Raw genomic sequence first — 22318 nt, 5'->3', positions numbered from 1 at the left:
TCTTGTAACCACGGTGTGAGGAGGTGTTGCAAAAGCAATGTGCTATGAAGGACCACTAATCAAAGAAGGTACAGGCTCATGAGGAGGGTTTGGTGGAGACTCACTGGCTAGAGGATCTGCATTAGATAGAGGCAAGGAATGAGGAGAAAAGGCAAATATAGCAAGAAGAGAAGTTGTCCTTTCAGCAAAAGTGGAGAGCTCCCCCTCAATGTCAGTTTGACCATGACACATGGGAGAGATTTTGGTTCCAGCTTGTGTTGCCTATAGTCACCAAGGTAGGGGAAACATCTTGAGCCGAGAACTTGAAGAACACTATAGTCTGGGTGTGCATGATGAAGATGAAAGTAGGGTGAGTCCATATCTAAGTTTTGTGAAGGTAACCTGTTAAGTAGAAAGACTGTAGTGGAAAAGCAATCACACCAAAAGCGGTGAGGTAGATTAGCATGAAAGAACACAGATAATCCAAATTCTATAATGCTACAGTAACCTGTTAAGTAGAAAGACTGTAGTGGAAAAACAATCACACCAAAAGCGGTGAGGTAGATTAGCATGAAAGAACATAGATAATCCAAATTCTATAATGCTACAGTAACTACTTTTAGCCTTTCCATTTTGTTCAGGAATCTTAGGACATGTAGATTGGTGGTGAATACCATTATCCAGCAAATAGGTTGTGAGAGCATGGTTAGAAAACTCCCCCACCTTTGCCCATTTGAAAATAGAGATCTTAACATTGAATTGACATGCAACAAGTTTGTGAAAATAAACAATGTTGTCAAATAGTTCTGACTTATGGTGAAGTGGAAGCAACCATGTGAAACGAGTATATTCATCAACAACAGTGGCATCATATTGATACTTGTACCTTGAAACAATAGGTGCAGGCCCCCCAAGATCACAATGAATCTTGTAAAAAAGAAAGTCAATGTTATTATCATGAGGTAGAGAAGGAAGTTTGGTAGCTTTGCCCATTTGGTAGCTGGTACATATTTTAGTACTTTTGGAATTAGAATCAGAGACAATAAACTTTTGATTACAAAGATAATCTAAGATTTTGGAATGAGGGTGACCCAATCGCAAATGCCAACAAGTGTTATTTGTTCTTCAAAATCTTGTAGAAAAATAAGCAGCAAATGCAGTAGGATTTGGTGGAACATCATCAAAAGTATACAACCCTTTCCAGTTCTTGCCTGTTGCTATTATTCTTTGTGTGGTCCTATCCTTTACCACAAAACTAGAACCATCAAATTGAATGGTGAAAGGAAAACTAGAGGTTAACTTGCTAATAGACAACAAATCTTTCTTAAGATCAAGGACCACAAGAACATCATTTAAAATGATTTTAGAAGAGTCTTTCCCAACATTAATTCCTTTTCCAATATGTGTAATAGATAGAACTTCCCCACTCCCAACCATGACACCTTCACTACCACGATATGGTGTTAGAGAATGGAGATTACCTGCATTATTGGTCATGTGATCTGTTGCACCCGTGTCTAGATGCCAAGTTGTGTCTTGAGGTTTATCCAATTTGACAATTGCAAAATTCTTATGAACATTGTCAGCTGTATAAGAGTGATTAAAACACTAGATGGTTGTTTGATTCCTTTTATTGCAAATTTGATAGATAACAATTTCATCCTTTGGTGTAGGAGGATTGGAAGATTGAGGAGAGTTGGAGGCTAGACCACAGGATTGAGAGTTGGAGGACTTGGAGCTAGACTGGTTGCCTTGAACAAAGCCACTACCCTTTGAATTGAAGGAAGTAGAGTTTCCTTGTTTCTTCTTGTTTTACCTCCCCTTTTGAACATAAAAGACCATAGGTGAGGATGGTGGTGCATCTGGTTTATACCTCTCAGTATAACATTCCAAAAGGGTAACAATTTCATAGTAGAGAGGAATGGGAGGGCGGAGCATGGCGGTAGTAAAAACTTCATAGTTCATACCGAGACCATTAAGAAGTCACCAAGATTTCTTGTGATTTGGTATAAATTTCCCAATGGCAGGTAACTCATCACGAATAGTTTTGAATTTTCACATGTATACACTGAGAGTATCAAATCCACAATTGATAGAAGTGAGCTTTTGCTTAAGAGCAAGGCTATGATCAAAAGAGACACAAGCAAAAGCATGTACCAGTGCATGCCACACTTCAACAGTAGTGGTAAGCCCAACTACGATGCCGACAAGGTCTTCAAATAAGGTGGTTGTAAGCCACCCCTTGACCAAGCGGTCTATTTTGCTCCATTTTAAGAAGGTTGGATTCTGTTGGGGCTCAGAATCACCAGTAGGAATAAGCTAGGGTGGTGGTTGAGTCTCGCTAGTCACAAAGCCTTGAAGATCACAACTTTCAAGGATGTTAATCATCTGTGTCTTCCATTTGTGGATGAAAAGCGGATTGACAAAAAGTTTGCTATGTTTTGTGTCACAGGATAAGAATAGTCATCACTGGAAATGGTAAAGGAAGAGGTAATGGAGGTGGAAGACATGTTGGACAACTGCAGAGAGAAGATCTCTCTATCTTCCCATCAGCTCTAATAGATTGATACCATGAAGAATTTTTGAGAAATCCTTTCTCATGGGATGAAATAGAGATGAGTATTTCTATTCATTATATAATATTGTTAGAGAGTGTATCTTCCCTTGATGAGTTTATACAAGAATAACTAAATTTACATAAGTCACTAAAAATTATGCAGTTAATTTAAGCATGTACAACCAGACCTTCCAAAACTAACCAAAAACTTATGATAGCTGTTATAACAGCTGGTCTATCAGTGAGGAGGAATACACTGCATGATATGCTTCTATGTTTATGTTGTTTCTTCAGTTGACTTGGGATTGCTTAATTTACGAGCTGGGATTATCAGAGCACTGTTATCACTTTTTATCAATTTATTCAATTATTTCATCAGTTGCAATTCTAAGGAAACTTTTTGAGTTGATCTCTCTCGTGTACTATTGTTTTCCCTTCAATCTTCATGAGGAAGTTGTTACAATTTTTTGCCATTTTTTGTAAAGTATTGGCAATCTATAGATTTGGCCTGGACGGTACATTTGAATGAAAGTATTGAAACGTGAGAATGCCCCTTTTTTAACTGCCCCTTTTTTAACTATTGACCCCATTGCTTTTCTCTTGTTTATTTTCTATGAAAAGTCTTTATGCTTACTAGCAGTTGTGAAGCATACATGGGTGGAGGATGCACTTTTCACATGATTGATCATATGTACGAACTAACTTGCAAGATACGTCTAAAAATCTGAGTTTTAAAAATTCTCATTATCAGATGTGAGTTGCGTATCCTCTACGCCTAGTTATAATTAGTAGAATCTTTCATGTCAATGTTGCATCAATGCTTTTGAGGAATTGGTTGAATTGTATGTTATCTTTTTATTGATGTTTTAAAGAAGAAAGTAAATATGCTCTCTTGTTTTTCACATGGATAAGAGACCTTACAAAGTTAGATGAGAGCTCAATAGTCAATAGCTCTTTCAACGACTCTGGTTGGATCTCGCGGACGTTCCATCTTTACATTATTAAATTAAAAGATAGAGTTAGTGTTCAAACTCAAAATCTTTTATTATGATACAATTTTAAATAAAAAACTTAAGTTAAAGATGAATTTGTTTACTTATTGTATGGCTTAGCAATTCTTAAAGATTTTGAATGTGGCTTAGCAATTCTTAAAGATTTTGAATGTGGCCCTCAGATCATTGCAAACACAAAATCCTCTATAAATCAGAAAAAAGAGACCTGACTTGGAATATGAAGGTTATAGGATTCATGGAAGTAGAGGTGAATGTATGTTGTGCGGTATTCAACGGAGAGGACCGCATACATCCCATCATGATTTTCAAGATATTTGTGGCTAAGTTATGGTTTTTATGCGCTGGATGTGCGCACGCGTTGCTGTTGTGGAATCCCCAGTGGATTCTGATGTGCATCCGTGCACAAGACATTAGGCCTCTATTAGCGTACCTAGAGAGTAGAGAGTGCAAGTTAGCAAGGCCTGAGCTTTTGTCTCTTTAAGATCTCCATCTTGACGTTGTATTATTTATCAATCTTTAGTTCAATTTTTATGTTTTAAAATAAAAAATTCACGGGTTGATAGATTGATAATTTGATAGCAATAGGATGAAAGTGTACAATATAATATTTTTTAGTAGAATAATTATTCTCATCAGTCACTATTCATAATTACACACCACACACCCTATGAAAAGTACCCCTACATCCTATAAAAAGTATCCCTACATCCTATGAAAAGTATCCCTACATCCTATGAAAAGTACCCCTACACTCTATGAAAAAGCTAGAAGTGTGTGGTGTGAAATTGAATAGTGGCTGATGTGTATCACTACTCTTTTTAGTAAGCTAATAATTTTATTAAATTAAAAAGAAGTACAAATAGTGGGGAAGAGGAATCCCAATAAATACCCAAAACAAGTCAATATAGTGCAAAAAATCCAAACAAAAATAGGGGAAATAACTATAAAAATCAGTCCCATATTCCTTAGGAGTTTTGCTACATACAAACACAGTTACGCACTAATCTGTGTACTAATACTGATTTATTCATATTTAAGATTTAAATTAATACTATTTTCAATAAAATTTATTTTTTAATCAATCACATCATATTAATACACAGATTAATACATAATTATGCTTACAACTATATTATTCCATTCCTTAGTATGAAACTAAAAGAATCTAACACCAACCGGGTGATGGATTGCTGAGAAGTGCGCCTATCAAAGGTAAGTGCTATAAGACAAGTGGGATATATATGTCTGTTTGTCGAATTAGTAGAGCATTGGCATGCGTGTGAAAGTTCGACTTTAGAAAGCTGCCAGGATGAAGACAGACGACTTTAATTTATGGGACAAAGATGTAACGTGATAAAGCAAGTAAACTGCACATCCATTTCTATATTCGTTACTCAGACATTGGATTTAGTCCAAATAAAAAAAAAAAAATACTGAAAAAGGTCTTCCAACCTGCAATTCTGGACATGTCCAATCCATTTAAGATGGATATGACAAATGGCAAGTTGGTTGAGCTAAATTAATGAAGAAATAAATTAGGAAGCTCTAATCATTAATTGCTGGTATTTAATAATTAGACAGCCATCACCAACCTGTTGTACCGGAATATCAGACCTGTAACTCTACCCTCATGGAGATGAGGCAACTATTGAACCACAAACAAGAGGATTTGCAGCCGGGATTCTCAGACAATTCAACCCACCTCCTGGAATCATTGAACATTCTGGTCGAGGTCTCTGCATGTCCCTCCCAGGGATGCAATTTAGTGAAAAATCAAAGCCCACATTCCTGTTGAACAGGTTGGAACACTGCTGGCTGAACCCGGAAAAGAAATTGTAGGCAACAGTGAGATTCACAAGGCTTCTAAGAGAACAAATCGGGTCTGGAAGAACCCCAGATAGCTCGTTGTGTGCCAAATTGAGAACCTCAATATTTTCTAGACAAGATATGGTATCTGGCAGATGACCCATCAAGGAATTGGAGCTTACATCCAAAACTTGCATGCCTGTGAAAAGCCCAACTCCCTCAGGAATGCAACCTGTTAATTGGTTATTAAGAAACAATATCTCCTTTAGTTTGGAGCCCATGAAACCAAGACTTGTTGGGATGTTTCCACTGAACTTGTTATTAGCTAAATTTATCACAGAAGCTGGAGAGTTCCCCAAGTTTTGCGGAAGTTGACCTTCAAATTGATTGTTATTGAGAAAGATTGCATCTAAGTTCTTGTTGAAGAGATCTTCAGGAAGGGGGCCTGAGAATGTGTTGAAACGGAGGTCCAAGTAAATGAGGTTTGGAATGTATAGGGTGACTACAGGGAAAGGACCTGAGAAGAGATTGTTACTAAGGTCTAACTCTTGGAGTGATGAGAGATCTCTAAATGTGTTAGGAATTGTGCCTGCAAATCTGTTGCTGTTGAGGTGGAGCAGAGATATATCAGTGAGGAAAGAGAGCTCCTTGACAAGAGTGCCTTGAAGATTTGCTTGGTTGAGATCTATACCTGCAACAACAGGGCCAGTTGGTGCATCCATTTCATCTTGAGAGTCTGCACAAAAGACTCCTTTGTAAGAACAGACATCAGCGCCAACCCAAGTGTCTAAAATCTTCAATGGGTCATCTGTTATTGCAGATTTCCATGCCTGGAGAGCAGTGTAAGCTCTGTTGAGCTTTGGAACCGAAGACCCAGAACCAGATGGCCCTGAGTTGTTGATCCCACCACCAACCCAAACGCCTCCGCCTCCGCCGCCGCCGCCACCACCACCACCACCACCATCTACATTGCCAATACCAATACCAACACCAACATCCACAGAAAAAGCAACTTCAGTGGAAATAATAGAGAGGAGAACAGCAAGAAGCCAGCTCTTCCCCATTTTCAATGGAGGATGCCAAAATGCTTGTTTGACGGGTTTGCTTCTTCTACAAATAAGGATCACCATAATGTGGAGAGTAACTAGGACGTTCAGCCGGACCAGAAAAAATGGACCCCGTTTTTATCTTTCTTCCTTGATCTCTGTTTACTTGGTTAGAATCTATTTTTATATAGGAAAATGCAGTTCTTACTCATCATTAATGCCAGCTAACGAGTTCTATTTTAATTATTATTATTTTATTTAAATCAATGACTAAAAATTCTACTTTAACTTCGTCACATTAATCATTGGTTTATAAAAATTTACTAAGTTTTAACTTTCTACACAGTTATTTTAAAAAATTCTCTCCTTCATCCATCTCTCCTTTGTTTGTTTTATAAGATAGAAAATTGTCATCTAGTGTCAATAATCAGAAGCTGACATGGCAACATCAGTCATCCTCTTAAAAATAGTTATGAATATATGAAAGTTAACTTAAAAAAAAATTAAATATTTGTAATAGATTATTTAGGATGAGATTAACTATTTACGATAAAAATATACTTATTTTAACAAAAAAAAAAATTACAAGATATAAATAGTCATAAATGAATAGTTTTCTTAAGATTTTACAAAATAAAAAAATGGTCCATTTGTTCTTTAAAAAGAATAATCTGAAAAGGCCAAAGTTTAAAAAGTAAAACAACCAATAAACTAAAATAATAATTAAAAAACGTAAAATAATCTTAAAAAAGCACAAATAAAAAATCAACTAAAGTTTTAGAAAAATGAAAAATATATTCTCAAACTAAATTTATAAACTTAATAATTACGATAGAGGCAGCACTGTAGCTCAAAGGGCATGGTCGGCCAATATAGAGATGGCCGATATGTGATCGAGAAACCATGGAGGTGGCTCGCGTGTATCAGTTGTAGTTACTTCCTTTTTGTCTCTTGTATTTTTATTATTATTTATTATTAAGTTGTTTTAACCTATTTTTTATTTTAATTATTAAGTACATTAAATTATTTTTTATTTTTTTCTATAATTTTAGTTTATTTTTTCATTTTTGTTGGCTTTTGGATTTTATTTTTGTAACGCTCTAATGAAATAAATCATATAATTTATACTCCAAGACAATTAGTTAACGGAGTTTATTGAAATATTATAAAGAGTAAGAACTTCTCATTTTTAAGTAATGTGAGATCTCATATACCATATATCTTTATCTTTATCCTATAGAATATCACAATATATTCTTTTAATTTCTTGACTTTCTCATCAAGTTAGTCAATCATAGGTAGTACGGTTCAAATTTTATATTTTTGGTTGGAGTTGTACTCTAATACCATTTATAACATCTTAATAGAAAATCAAAGTCACATAGTCTTTATTTCAAAAGAACTAATCAATAATATAATTGGAGATTCATTAGAACATTGTAAAGAACATAAACTTCTTATTTCTAAGCAAAATATTATATGATTTCATACACTAACTATTTTCATCATTATGACGTGGAGTACCATCGTCATAACTTTTGCATGTGTTTGTTATTTTTAATTTGTTAATATTTGTTAATTTTAACTGTAATGTTAAGAAAATTCGGAATTTCTATTAATATTCTTTCAAATGAGTATTTTTTTAATGATATTGTAATTTTTTTAAAATATTTAAAAATATAAAAATAATATATGAAAAAAGATATTTAACTTTCTTGGGATAATTTGTCGGCCTACACCATCGGTGGGTGCAACATCTCATATTCTTTTAAAATATTTGATATATTTTCTTAGAATATGTTTGGAGTTGTAAAAGGAGTTTTAAAAAATGTTTAAATATTTTTAAAAGTTTTGTAATAAAAAAATTAAGTCGTTCGGGTATTACATATATATTAAAGTATTTTTAATCTCAAATAAGTTAAAAAATACGTTTGAGGAAAAGCATCAAACGTACTTTCTGGATAATACGGAACGTAATTCGAATTTTAAAAAAACTGTCAATTGACGAAAATATCCGTACAACTTAAAAATAATTACAACTTTTAATTAAATTTTTAACGTATTATATGAAATTTAATTAAATTTATTTTTCTAAAATTTATTTATTTTATAAAATGAATTATAAAATTATTAATCTGTTTTATCTATGTATATAATATATACACATATGCATACATGTATATATATATATATATATATTACGAGGCACTAATATATATATGAAAAATTTTATTTATTATCTCTTACACTACATATTTGCATGTTATTTTTTTATTATTTAAATATATATTTATTTAAATATATATTTAAATAGAAGGACAAAAATAAATAATTATACATTAATATGTGATGTAAAATGATCAATACCTCCCAAGTAGTCTCTACCGTACGTGGACGCCCTTTCTATCTTAAGTAAGAAAAAATTACTTATAACCATGTTCATTGACGCATACTCAATATATATCATATTATATATAATATATCGATGCAAAAAAATCTTTACATCAGTAACCAAAAAAGATATAATGTATTTCCAACTTATTTTATATATATATATATATATATATATATATTACGTACGTAGATACCATGCATGCATATATAATAATAAATTCGGCTCTTAATTAAATAGTAGTACTCAAAAACATAATTACGTACGTAATTATTCCAAAACTGGTAGATCAAACTAATTAAGCATTCTTCAAAGTACTCATCGATATTTTTTAAACATAAGAAACATTAAAAATATTTTTTAAACATAAGAAACATTAAAAATTTAGAGGCATGCATATATATGCATTAATATGAGTATATGACCTCCTCATGATTAATTAATGAATAAATAAATAAATACTCCACGAGTTTGCTCTTTAGGTGGTTTTCTCAAGCCTCTTCAGAACTGTTCTGTGCTGATCATTACGCGCTAGCTAGCTGTTCCATGCATGCGCTGCTGCGCTATATATTTCTGTACACACATGCCTAGCTTGCTGGGTAATATTCTACGTCTAGTGTGTACTTATCTATTACTAGTTTGTCACATGAGCGGTGCTACATCTACCGTAGAATGTAGCCCGAAAATTTATCGAACCTTTATTTTTTTATATTCTTAAATAAAAATTTATAATATTATTAAAAAATACTTCTTTAATCGCTAAATAAAATAAAATAAAATAAATCGTTTGAGACACTACTTCAAGATCCAAATTCAGATCCGAAAGTATTTCTATTATCAGATTGCATGTTCGAGGTAGGGCATTATAAATATATAGGCGGAGTAGTAGTATTGGTTGAGGGTTCCCATCCTTGAGAAAAGATCATCAGATCTAGCTAAGCTAACCAGCTTCGTGTGAAAATGAATCGATAAAGCTTGACTTTGATTGAGTTCTCTGATATTGGATGGCAGCTACCTTCCAATATGGCCGGCCAGTACTCATAACACTAACATAAAGTGAGAGAATGAAACTCAAGTACTCATGACGAAGATGAAGGGGAGGTTTGGGGAGTCAAATCATTAGATGGGAATTTTATAAATAACGATAATTTGTAAATAATAATAAAATAATCAAATACTAAGCTGACTTAATCAATACTAACCTGAAAAACTTTAAGACTGTTGGATGTTAATTTGATTAATTTTTTAATCCTCAAATTATATCACATGATATTTCATCATATCACAAAATATTATGCCACTAAAAATATTACACAAGTCCTAACTTTTGATGACATTTACTCTATGATGAGAGTGTCACTTGACCATATTCTGAAACTATACAATAACTCAGAATAATTATTGTACAAATAACTTTTTTTTGCAAGCTGAATAATCCTTCCTGGGGTTGGAAATTAAGTTTCAAAGAAATCTTTGTAATTGGATTTGCATATCAAAATGATCCCTCCATCATCCAAATTCTATTAAGTTCAGTGATGAATTGAAAAACGTTGACATGAGGCATAGTTACCATGCTATAGCCAATCATATAAAGACACGTGAAATGTCAAGTGACATAATATACCATGTATCTTTCTACGAATGGCGATGAAAGTCGACGTTTTCTGAACTAACAAGAATCTGGACGAAAAAATCATATGATATATGGATATATATAACCACATGGATCTCTTTGAAACATCTTCAACCCCATATATGTTGAGAATTTCCAAATTCATCCCTTAAGATCTACAATTTGCAAGAACAACAAGAAAAATAGAAAAATAATAACAACATAAGAAATTTACGTGAAAACTCTAAAATAGAAAAAAAAAAACCACCAGACTCAGAGAAGAAAATTCACTATGTGAAAAATTGTTACAATCACACAATTTCACCACATCCACAAAGCTACCCCACCAGTAAAACTTTAACTTTACATATCTTCCCCTTTTACAAAAAGCTAATAAAGGAATTTAACTAAAGTCAAAAGTTACTAGATAAGCTTTCAACTGGTGCACTTAAACTAAGAGGCTAAGCCTCTTATTTATAATACATAGCCTATGCCATTTTTATTAATCCCACCGATATGGGACTAACAAAGTGCAATACTCAACAATCTCCACCTTGCGACTTTGACTGGTCCCACAGCCAAGCTCCACCTCAATGAAGATCTTCATAGCTTCCGGTATCATGTTTTACCATAAAAGCATATCCACTTAGAATAAACCAATTCTAAGCATTTCACTTCGGCCCATGTTGAAAGCAACATTGCTGAAAATTATGGTGTAACTTCCACGTTTGGCTCTCTTGAAAGTTCATCAGCTATCGACATGAATTTCCACCACACACCCTGTATCAATGCCAAACTAATTCCTGTGTGCAAACTTGTGGACCCGCTAATATTAACACATCATCTATCATGGTAACTTTGAAAATTAGCGGCATGTCATGAGGATGTACATGTCTCTTTTTAAAGATCAAAATCTTCCATGGAGAGAGATACAATATTAGCATCAATATCAGTATCTCTATTTACTGACTTGGAACCACTTGGCGAACCTGCTCTAGCTCTTGGACAATTTTTCTTAACGTGCCCAGATTGTCCACACTCCCAGTAGACTACTTTCTTTTTCATGGAGTTCTTCATCTTCCCATTTCCAGCTGCTACCATTACTAAGTTCTTAAGTGGAACATTACTTCCACTACTTAGTCTTCTCTCTTCAGAAAATATTTTACTGGTAACTTCTGAAAAAATTATTTTCTCCTTCCCATGTATCAAAATAGGTTTCATGTACTCATAGAAAGGTGGAAGAGACCAGATGAGTCTCAAGGCTTGATCCTCATCATCAATTTTAACTCTAATAGCTTCTAGCTCAGCGACAATACCATTGTGAATGCTTAAATGATCTGAAATAGTTGTACCTTCACTCATCCGCAGTGTATGAAACTGCTCTTTCAGGTACACACGATTTGAGACGCCCTTCGTCTGATACAACTCTTCAAGTTTTTCGCAGAGTTCTTTTACCGTAGATATTCCATGCACATTTGCAAGAACTTTTTTGGCCAGGCACAGACGTATCGCATTTGCTGTTCTCAAATCCAGATCCTCCCAATCTTCATCGCTCATTTCACTAGTCACACTAGTACCAGTGCTGACTTCAGGTGTTGGTCTGCCCTTCAATGCCTTGTATAATCCTGATTGAATCAAGACATCCTTGACTTGTATTTGCCACAAGCCAAAATTGGTTCTGCCATCAAATTTCTCCACCTCAAATTTGACAAGATTTGAAATATTACTTCCTAACATTGCTTTGATGAATTTACTGTAGACATGAATAGTACCTCACTAAGTCAGTTCTTAGGAAAGATTGGAGGGTCACAATGGACACACTTAAAATTTTCAATCTCCTAGACAGAACTTCCTTAGACTGTAATTATCCACACTACCACACCAAAACTCTATCCCACAAAAAGAACCTAGTGGCTCTGATATCAACTGTTGAGAATTTAGACCTTCTAAATTCACCCCCTAGGATTTACCCTTTACAGGAATAACAAGAAAAATAGAAAAATAATAACAACATAAGAAATTTACGTGGAAACTCTAAAATAGGAGAAAAAACCATCATATCCAGAGAAGAAAATTCACTATGTGAAAAATTGTTACAATCACATAATTTTTCTTCTCACCACACCCACAAAACTACTCCACTAATAAAATTTTAACTTTACACCTCTTCTTCTTTTACAAAAGGTTAATAGAAGAATTTAACTAAAGTAAAAAATTACTAGATAAACTTTCAACTAGTGCACTTAAACTAAGAGGCTAAGCCTCTTATTTATAATATATGGCCTATGCCATTTTCATTAATCCCATGTGGGACTAACAAAGTGCAATACTCAACAATATACTCCATATATATCTATGATACCAAGACTTAGCTTTAAAAAAAAGAATATCCAAACCTCATATACCCGTGCAATATATATATATATATATATTTCTAATAAGTGTACATAGTACTCCTAAAATGTACGTCACAAAATAGCTAGGTTGCAATTCAATGCAAATACCATTCTCTTTTAAATTCCATTATGTCTTTAAATATTATTGTATTTGTCGAATAATTTCGGGATAGCCAACTTTTCCATGCTCTCTTAAATTCTTTACAAAGGGTAGCTTTGCTAGCTAGCTGCCATAAAGGATCGAGCAGCTACTAATTGTGTATCATTATTTATCATTATTTTTCCCTCCTTTCATAATGGCTGAGCTCCATTTGCAAGGGATATTGGCCCTTTCCCATCTACCCTCTGTCTCACACATCGACTAATTAAATGGGATCTTTTCAGCCATTAATTTTGTAATGGATTATTATTATTATTATTATTATTGAGAAAAAGACATATTATTCATATATCATATCAAAAAGTGAGTACACCGAGAAATATCCTCAAGCAGTATGCTCTCCTCAACAATCTCAAGAGCACTCTTCGCTAACGTATGGGTCAGTACATTTAAATGCCTAGAAACATGTCTAGCAGACCGGATATTCGCTTTTCCATCAACTGTCATACATCTTTGATGATCAAAGCAACCGAGCTCCACTTCTTTTCATTGCTGTTAATCTCATTAACCACAGATAAAGCATCATCCTCAAGGATCACTTGTTGTAGAGTTGCTTCTTGGCACAAGATAGAAGCATTCATCTGCCATTGCCTTACGCCAACGGGGATCCTTGAGTGCCTGAGATACACAAGTCGGTTCCAACGATGATGCAATAGGATGCTTGGTAGTAACCGAAAGTTGCTTAGGACAGAAAATATTATTTTGAGCCCGAGTAACCATTGGATGAGTACGGGTAGGAGGTGCAGGTGCTATGGGCAGGGGAGTCTCAGAACTAGAGGAATTACTAGCATGAGCAGAGGAAGCCATACCTGGTGGAGGAGCCGGATTGACAGTTGTAGTAACAGTAGGCACAGAAGGTGTGACGGGAAGATCATCCGAGGGAACAATGCAAACCGGAGGCACTGGAGTCGGTGAGGAAACAATAGAACACGGTGGAGCAGCAGGCAAAGAAGCAGTAGGTGGTGATTTTGTGAATGGAAAAATGTTTTCATCAAACGTAACATGACGAGAGAGATAGAGTTTGCCAGTGTGAAGGTCCAGACATTTGAAAGCATGTTGAGTTAAGGAATAACCGAGAAAGACACACGGTTTGGACTTGGGTTGAAATTTATTTGTCCGATAGGGAACAAGCCAAGGGTAGCACTGACAACCAAATGTACGCAACTTATGGTAGTCGGGAACCCGTCCAAATAATGCTTCAAAGGGACTTTGACGCGAGAGTAAGAGAGTAGGAAGACGATTAATAAGATAAACCGCCGTGGCCAAAGCATATGACCAATAAGTGGAAGGAACAGAGGCATGATGTAAAAGGGTCATACCCGTTTCGACAATATGTCGATGGCGACGTTCGACAGTACCGTTTTGCTGGGGAGTATGCGGTGCAGTGGTAAAATGGCTAATACCACGAGCAGCCAGAAGAGATCTAAGTTTGAGAAATTCACCACCGTTGTCAGAATAAAAATTTTTAATTTTTCCGGAGAATTGATTTTCAGCCATAGTGGTGAATTGAACAAAAATAGAGGACACGTCGGACTTATTTCGCATAAGATAGAACCAACAGTACTTTGTAAAATGATCAACAAAAAGTACATAATAACGGTAGCCATCAACCGAAGGAACTGGAGATGGACCCCAAACATCGGCATACAAATATTCAAGAGGAGCATTGCTCGTAAGAGAAGTGACGCTAAATGGTAATTTATGCGACTTATTGCAATGACACGAAATACATGACACTAAGGACTTAGGAGAGGACACAGGTAAATTTAAACGGCAAAGAAGAGATGATAAAAGTTTTGGAGTAGGGTGACCCAGCCGATGATGCCAACGATCAAACGAAGCACGGGTTCCAGCCAAGGTGACAGTATGAGCCTGAGGCGAGGAAGAACATAGTTCCACGGGATAAACTCCACCTTCACACTTACCGCGCATGAGCACCACTCCCGTCATCCGATCCTTCACAAGATAAAAAGAGGGGTGAAATTCAACAATAACATTGTTATCATGTGTAAACTTGTGAACCGAAATCAAGTTTGTGTGAATAAGAGGCACATGCAAAGTTTCTTTTAACGTAAGAGACCGTGAAGGGGAGGAAATAGAAGTAGAACCGATGTTAGCAACTTGCAAACCTGTACCATCTCCAAGAATAACCTCATCTTGTCCATCATATTCAGAATGAATGGAGAGATTAGCCAAATCAGACGTAATATTGTGGGAAGCAGCGGAATCAAGAAGCCATTTGCCATTTGAGGGAGCCGAGGAAGTAGTGCAGTTGACCGCAGGCCGAGACTGCAGTTTTGCACAGTGCTTGGCAGAGTGACCGGGCTGATCACAGATTTGGCACACAACAGAGGACTTCTTAGGAGGAGCTTTGTAGGAATTTTGTTTGGATCGATTCTTGTTGTTTTTGAACCTTGGATTGGACGGTTTCCGTTGAGAGGAATTAGCAGTAACAACCAGCGTTGAAGGAGTTCCATCCATACGTTTGATGTAGTGTTCATGGCCAATTAACAGATCATGTAATTCTGCAAAAGACAATGCAGTTTCTCTGGTGCGAATGGGAGCTACCATATCTCGAAACTCAGAGCCAAGACCATTTAGCACATATAACGTTAAATCATCATCCGAAACTGGTGCATCAATCAAGGAGAGTTCATCAGCAATTACCTTAACTGCATGAAGGAACTCAGACACCGTGCGGGTACCCCTTTGAATAAGGGTGAGGTCTTCCTTCAACTGCATTATCCGTGCCCGTGATTTGCTAGCAAACAAGCGGGCGAGATGCTGCCAGGCATCACGGCTTGTAGCTGTCATAGCAATGAGGGGCATAACTGCTTCAGAAACAGAAGCAAAGATAGCGTTCAGCAGTAACTGGTCCTGTCGGCACCAATGTGCATAGAGTGCCACAGCAGAGGTGGAAGAATCCGCAGTAGGTGGAGGAGGACACCGAAAGGTACCATCCAAATATTTCATCAGATCATAGCCGATGAGAATAGTGAGAAAGGTTGCACGCCAGGAAGGATAATTGGAGGATGTGAGTTTGTGGGGTAATTGACTGGAAGTGTTGATAGTAACAAGAGATAGTGTGGATTCATCATGAGACAACATGGAGTTGGAGGACGTTTCTGATCTCGTGGGAGAAGAACCTTCTGATACCATATAAGGTTTACGCAAATGATTTGGTAAAAATCTCCACTAATATTCTGCATTATCATTCATCTATATATAATACATGAATACTGCTATTTAAGGAATATACAATCATAACCGATATAACAGAGTATATAAGGAAAGTATAGCTAAAACAGAGTAGCCCTTCAAATATATATACACGGAGGAAATCACGTATAGACGTGATTTATGTGGGTTCCCTTATACTTGGCATCTGGAAATAACATTTTGGAGGATCTCAAGAGTAGCTGTCATCTTACCTTCCCAGTCCTTGACAATAACCCCATGCAATTCCCACCCTGTAGTGAATTTTATCAATGGCAATATCCCAATTGATCTTATAAGTGTTATGAGGAGATGGAGTCCAATGAAGCTCTGTAACTACACTCTCAGAAACTCTCACAGAAGACTTGTTCACCACCTCTCTATAGTCCTCATGAGCTTGGTAAGATTTATGCACCAGTTTGCTAGGAGATAAGAACTTACCTTCAAATACATAGGAATTCCATATTTTTCAAATTTGATGAGCAGTTACCACCAATACCTTGAATTCCTCTCTGTTCAAACGATGCTAGCTCTGAGATAGCAGATCTTTAAAAGATGCGTCCTCCACCTAACCTTTATGTAGTTTTCTTAAGCTAAGACCTCAAACATCTTGAGCTGACTTGCAACTCTATAAGGCATGAATTGTAATTTTTTTTATCTGTATTGCAAATTGGGCACAAAGAAGAGTCAACCAGCTTCCTTCCATGCAGGTTAAGCTTAGTAGGTAAGGACTCATGCATACCATCCAAAGGAAATTTTTCATAGCATTGGGTAACTGTAGTTTCCAAAGCTTGGATCAAAAGTCTAGTGATATGTTGTTGTTCGAGGTCTACCCCTATCTTCTCTCCAGAATATCCCTTTAAAGGTGGTAAGCAGTCTTGACATAGAACTTATCATCTACAGTGCATCTCCAAACTAACGTATTTGGACTATTACAAGGGCTTATAGGAATTTTACAAATGATATTTGATTCAACCTCAGAAAATAGATTATGAATCAAGGGATAGTTCCATTGCTTTGTATTTGTATCTATCAGTTCGTTCACCAAAGTTGTTTCCTCCAAAATCCTTACAGGGGACTGAATCTTGAATGTAGTTGGCTTGGAGATCCACTTGTCATGCTATAACTGAATTGATTCTCCATTACCAATCTTTCAAATCAACCTCCTTAACAATGTGCTGGGCTGCCATGAAGCTTTTCCATATAAAAGAAGCATTTCTTCTAGTTTTAGCATTTAAGAAATTAGTAATAGAGAAATACTTGGCCTTCAAAACCCTTGCTGCCAAAGACTTTGGATATTGGATCAACCTCCACCCTTGCTTAGCTAAGAGGGTCAAATTAAAATTTTCAAAGTCTCAAAAATCCATACCTCTTGCATTTTTAGCCTTTCCCAGCTTCTCCCATTTCATCTAATGAATCTTTTATTGATCAGCCACTTGGCCCCACCAAAACTTTTGCATTATGCTATTGATCTTCTTGAGGATAGTCTTTGGAATCTTAAAAGCTCCCATGCTGTAAGTGGGAATAGCCTGATTGACCGCCTTGAGCAAAGTCTCATTTCCAGCTTATGACAACAATTTAACCTTCCAATTATTAATTTTCTTTCTGATACAGTTCAAGACGGATTGAAAGCTTTAGATTTGTTCTTCCCAACATAAGAAGGTAACCTCAGATAATTCTCATAAGATTTAGAAGCTTGGATCCCTGAAGTGGAGTGGATAATGTCCCTAAATACTTGATTGGTGTTGCTACTAAAAAAAATTGAAGATTTATCCAGATTAAGCCACTGACCAGATGCAAGTTCATAAGATTCCAGTAGTCTAAAAAGCCTGCTCCACTCCAAAGGGTTAGTCTTATAAAATAGAAGACTATCACCTGTAAAAAAAAAAAAAAAAAAAAAGTTAATATCCAAAGATCCTCTAGCAAAAGGAATACAAGATAAAAGGCCACCCTTCTCAGCACTATTCAACATGGAGCTCAGAGCTTATGAGCACAAGATAAAAAGATAAAGGGATAGAGAGTCCCATTGTCTAAGTACCCTTAAAGATAAGAAGGTCTTCTGTGCTATTCCATTAATGAGAATGGAGTAACTAACTGTGCTAACACAATGCATTATTAGATCAATCCACAGCCTATCAAAACCCAATTTTTACAAAACAACTTCCAAGAGGGGCCATTCAACTCTGTTGTATGCTTTGCTCATGTAAATTTTAAGAGCTATAAAACCCTATTTCCTGCCTCTCATTCTGTGTTGTATTGAATATAACGTCTCATAAACCACAACATTGTTATCAGAAATCAATCAACTAAGCACAAAAGCACTTTGAGTAGAAGATATAATCTCAAGAAGAACAATCTTCAGTCTGTTAGCAAGAACTTTTGCAACTATTTTATAGACAACATTGCACAGGCTAATTGGCCTATAGTCAGTGACCAATTTAGGAATTGTTTTCTTGGGAACCAAAGTGATAAAAGTATGATTTAGCTCTTTAAGACCTCTCATCCACCTCAAAATATTTTTCACTGCAACAATCACTTTAACTCCCAAGTGGACCAGTGATTTTGAAAGAAGGTTGCAGGGAAACCATATGGACTTGGAGAGCTCAGAGCATTCATCTAGAAATGGCTATTTCAATCTCCTCAGTAGAGAAGTCTTTTAGAAGTAAATTATTCAAATCACCCGATACTCTAGTCTCAAGATTCTCCAATAGTTCTTGAAAACTATAAGGATTGGAAGATGAAAATAGCTTTTGATAGTAGTCCTGAAACATGCTGCTGATATCATCTTGATTTCTCGCAACCTGACCTCACTCATTGGCCACACTTGAGATAGTATTGGAGTGTTTCGTTGATTGGCACACATGTGAAAGTATTTGATATTTTAGTCCCCATCCTTTAGCCACTTCTGTTTAGCTCTTTGGCGTCACTTCAGCACCTCATCTTCCAACAGGCCCTCCACTTTTTTTTTTTAGTTTTGTTATAGAAGTATTGGAGTCTTGATTAATGTTTTGCATGGCCTTAATCATCTCTCTCTTTTGGTTAAGTAGTTTCTTCTAGTTCCCCTGAGTAAACTTATTCCAACTTACTAACTGGGGTTTACATCTCTCCAATCCATTCTTAATAGTTTCAACAGTAGTATGGCAGGAACTGCCTACTCTCCAAGCAATCTTAATGATTTTTTTTTTTTTGCACTCTTCCTTATTTTCCAACTGGTTTCATATCTAAAACTTTCTTCTAAAGAGGGGGTACCCCTTCATTATTAAGACAAGTAACAAATAGAGGGTAGTGATCAGAACTGATTACAAGAAGAATATGAACCTCTATGAGACTAGACAACAAATTCTACTCATTATTTCCCAACACTCTATCCAATCTTTCTTTGGTAAATTCCCTTCCTTCTCTCTTATTGCACCATGTGAATTTTGAACCCATGAAGCCCCTGTCACTTAAGCCACACTCCTCCAAAACAGCTCTGAATAATTCCATCTACCTATAAGGTCTTACAGCTACACCTAACTTTTTAGTTTGAGAGATGATTTCATTAAAATCCTCCATACATAGCCAAGGGGTCTACTAGTTAGGCTTAATAAGCTTTAGTAACTGCCAACTACTCTCTTTATTAGTAGCCACATGGCTCACCTAACTTTTTAGTCTGAGAGATGATTTCATTAAAATCCCCCATACATAGTTAAGGGGTCTACTAGTTAGGCTTAATAAGCTTTAGTAACTGCCAACTACTCTCTCTATTAGTAGCCACATGGCTGCAATAAAAACCAGTCAACAACCATTTCCTCTCCTCATTTGTCACAGTAATTGAAAGAGAAATGTACTTTGAGAGTATGAGCTTAACTCAACATTGACATTCTTTCTCTATAGAGCAGCTAAACCACCACTCCTGCTTACATTGTCCACAACAAAACTATGATCAAACCCCAACCTATCATGTATTCCTTCCACTTTATTTCTATTATATTTGGTTTCAATTAAGAAAACCACTCCCGATACCTTTTCCTTCACCAAAAGATGAAGTTCACAAATTGTCCGAGAGTTCCCAAACCCTTGATAGTTCCAGCATATGAGATTCATGGTGACTAGCAAGGTTTCTTAGCAACCTCTGCCAATACATTAGGATCGTTATCCACCACACCACATTGACATTTAGCTCTTTTCTTAGCCAAACTATCAACTGCATCCTCTTTACTCCTCTTTTTAGTAGGATCACTCAAATTTAGGTTTACTAACTAGATTAGAATTAGTTTGATGATTACCAACTTGAGCTCTCCTTTAGTTGAATACATTTTTACCATTTCCTTTTGGAGAAGAAATGTTAGAAGAGGAAAGAGTTGATAGATCAACCTGACTGCTAGGAGCCTCCTTTTTGTCTTCACATGTGCCACCATAAGAGGAACTAGATTCCTTATTACATCCTGAACTCATGGAGAGATTATTTCCAATAATTAGGGTCATATATTCAACACCGCCACCTTCCTTAGAACCCCTTGATTCTTGAGGAAATTTTTCCACCTTCTTTGGGCTACCCATATTTGAATTCTTGCCAACAAAATCAACAACCATCGTATCATCCCCAGTAATCACGGGATCCTTATGGATAGTTTCCAAATTGACTACTTCCTGAAGTTCATTTCCTTTCCTGCAATTGCATGAGATTCCTTTATCGAAATTTTCTTGCCAACCCTTGCCAGTGGAGTCTTCTGTGTGATTTTCATCACCTTTCCTTTGTGTGCTCGATGATGCCTTTGGAATTACCAGCCCTTAGCCAACTACCATACTAGCTCTAGTGCTCCTCACCTTGCATGCAACCCAAGATTGTCTTCGAGCACATTCTATTTATGTGTTTAATCACCCCACAATGGAAGCAAAAGATTGGCATCTTTTCATACTTGAACGGGATACAATACCTTTTGTCACCGATATTGAGGAGTCTGCCTCTAGCCAAAGGCTTCATAATGTCCACTAGAACTTTCACACATAAAAACTTATGCCAACTTGTACCACTCTCATCGGTATCTACCAAAATCACCTTCCCTATAGATTCACCAAGTTTTTCCCTGTGCTCGTATTCATGCCAACGAAACGCATGTCATGAAGTTGAATCCAAAAGGGCTCTAAATCAAACTGCATGTCCTTTGGAGCAGACAGCCCATGGCATTCCTTTAGGCAAACTAGGACTTTATCGAATAACCATGGCCAACCTTGCATGACACGATTCTTCTAACTCTCACTTTGAAACTCAACCAAAAAACAGTTTCTACCCACCTCTTTATATGATATCCTCCCCTCAGGTTACCAGAGTTTGGCCATTGTAGATATAAAGGCACCTCTGTTAGCAACTTTGTCAGCCACTACACAAACAACCATGCACTTTTTGCTTTTAACAACTGACAATAAAACGTCCTCTTCCCACACTTTTAATAAATAGGTCATGATTACATCACATCATGAATTTCCAAAGAAAACCCAAAAATATCTTTCCAATGTACTCTAGTCTTTTGATTAAGAAACCTTATATAACTTGAAAAGGAAAAACTTCAAATTAATAAATAGATCAATGGGATGACTCTGCATTGCTTCAATTTCATTAACTTTGATTGCTGAATCTGAAACCCTAGAAAGGGTTCCTCCAATGCTTGACAATTTATGGTGGCTCTCGAGAAATCCATGAGCATTAGTCAGTTTCTGAGAAATGGATTTGTTCATAGGGCCCAAGTGAGTGCATCCAGAAAATTGTGGGGGAGTGGATATACATATGACCCAAGTAATTTATTTTGTGGGTGTGGTTGGATTGGAACTTGACTTTTGGTCATGATATATAATTGTCACAATTTCATTAATTGTCATGAAATGGTCAAAATATTTTATATTTTACACTAAGAATTATTCTATTCTCAATCCATTATGTAGAGCACGTCATCCATATTACTTAAATGGTAAGATTTAATTTGTAAAATTCAAATTTTAAAATTTATTTTTTAAATTAAATTATATCATGTAAGCATTTTACTATATGTGCTTTACACACTAGATTAAGAATAGAATTTCTCTTTGAAGAGTATATATATATATATAGATATATATATATATATATATATATATATATATTATGCTCTTTGCTCTCCCTAA

General features: G+C 35.9%; 1 protein-coding gene across 2 annotated transcripts; it reads right to left on the bottom strand.

Annotated features, from left to right (window-relative positions):
- Positions 1-3837: 3837 nt before the first annotated feature.
- Positions 3838-6567, bottom strand: LOC122306115 (leucine-rich repeat extensin-like protein 4). Of its 2 annotated transcripts, none has more exons than XM_043118517.1 (2): positions 5142-6567; positions 3838-3979 (listed from the first exon to the last, which is right to left on the bottom strand). In XM_043118517.1, the coding sequence occupies exon 1, from the start codon at positions 6483-6485 to the stop codon at positions 5178-5180; it is 1308 nt and encodes a 435-aa protein (XP_042974451.1). In that variant the 5' UTR covers positions 6486-6567; the 3' UTR covers positions 3838-3979; positions 5142-5177. The 2 variants fall into 2 exon arrangements, with proteins under 2 accessions (XP_042974451.1, XP_042974450.1); XM_043118516.1 differs by lacking the exon at positions 3838-3979 and adding an exon at positions 4683-4850.
- Between the last annotated feature and the right edge of the window lie 15751 nt (positions 6568-22318).

Source organism: Carya illinoinensis, chromosome 4 (genome assembly GCF_018687715.1).
Source record: "Carya illinoinensis cultivar Pawnee chromosome 4, C.illinoinensisPawnee_v1, whole genome shotgun sequence".
Classification (NCBI taxonomy): domain Eukaryota; kingdom Viridiplantae; phylum Streptophyta; class Magnoliopsida; order Fagales; family Juglandaceae; genus Carya; species Carya illinoinensis.
This window is presented reverse-complemented; position numbering and strand designations above follow the sequence as displayed.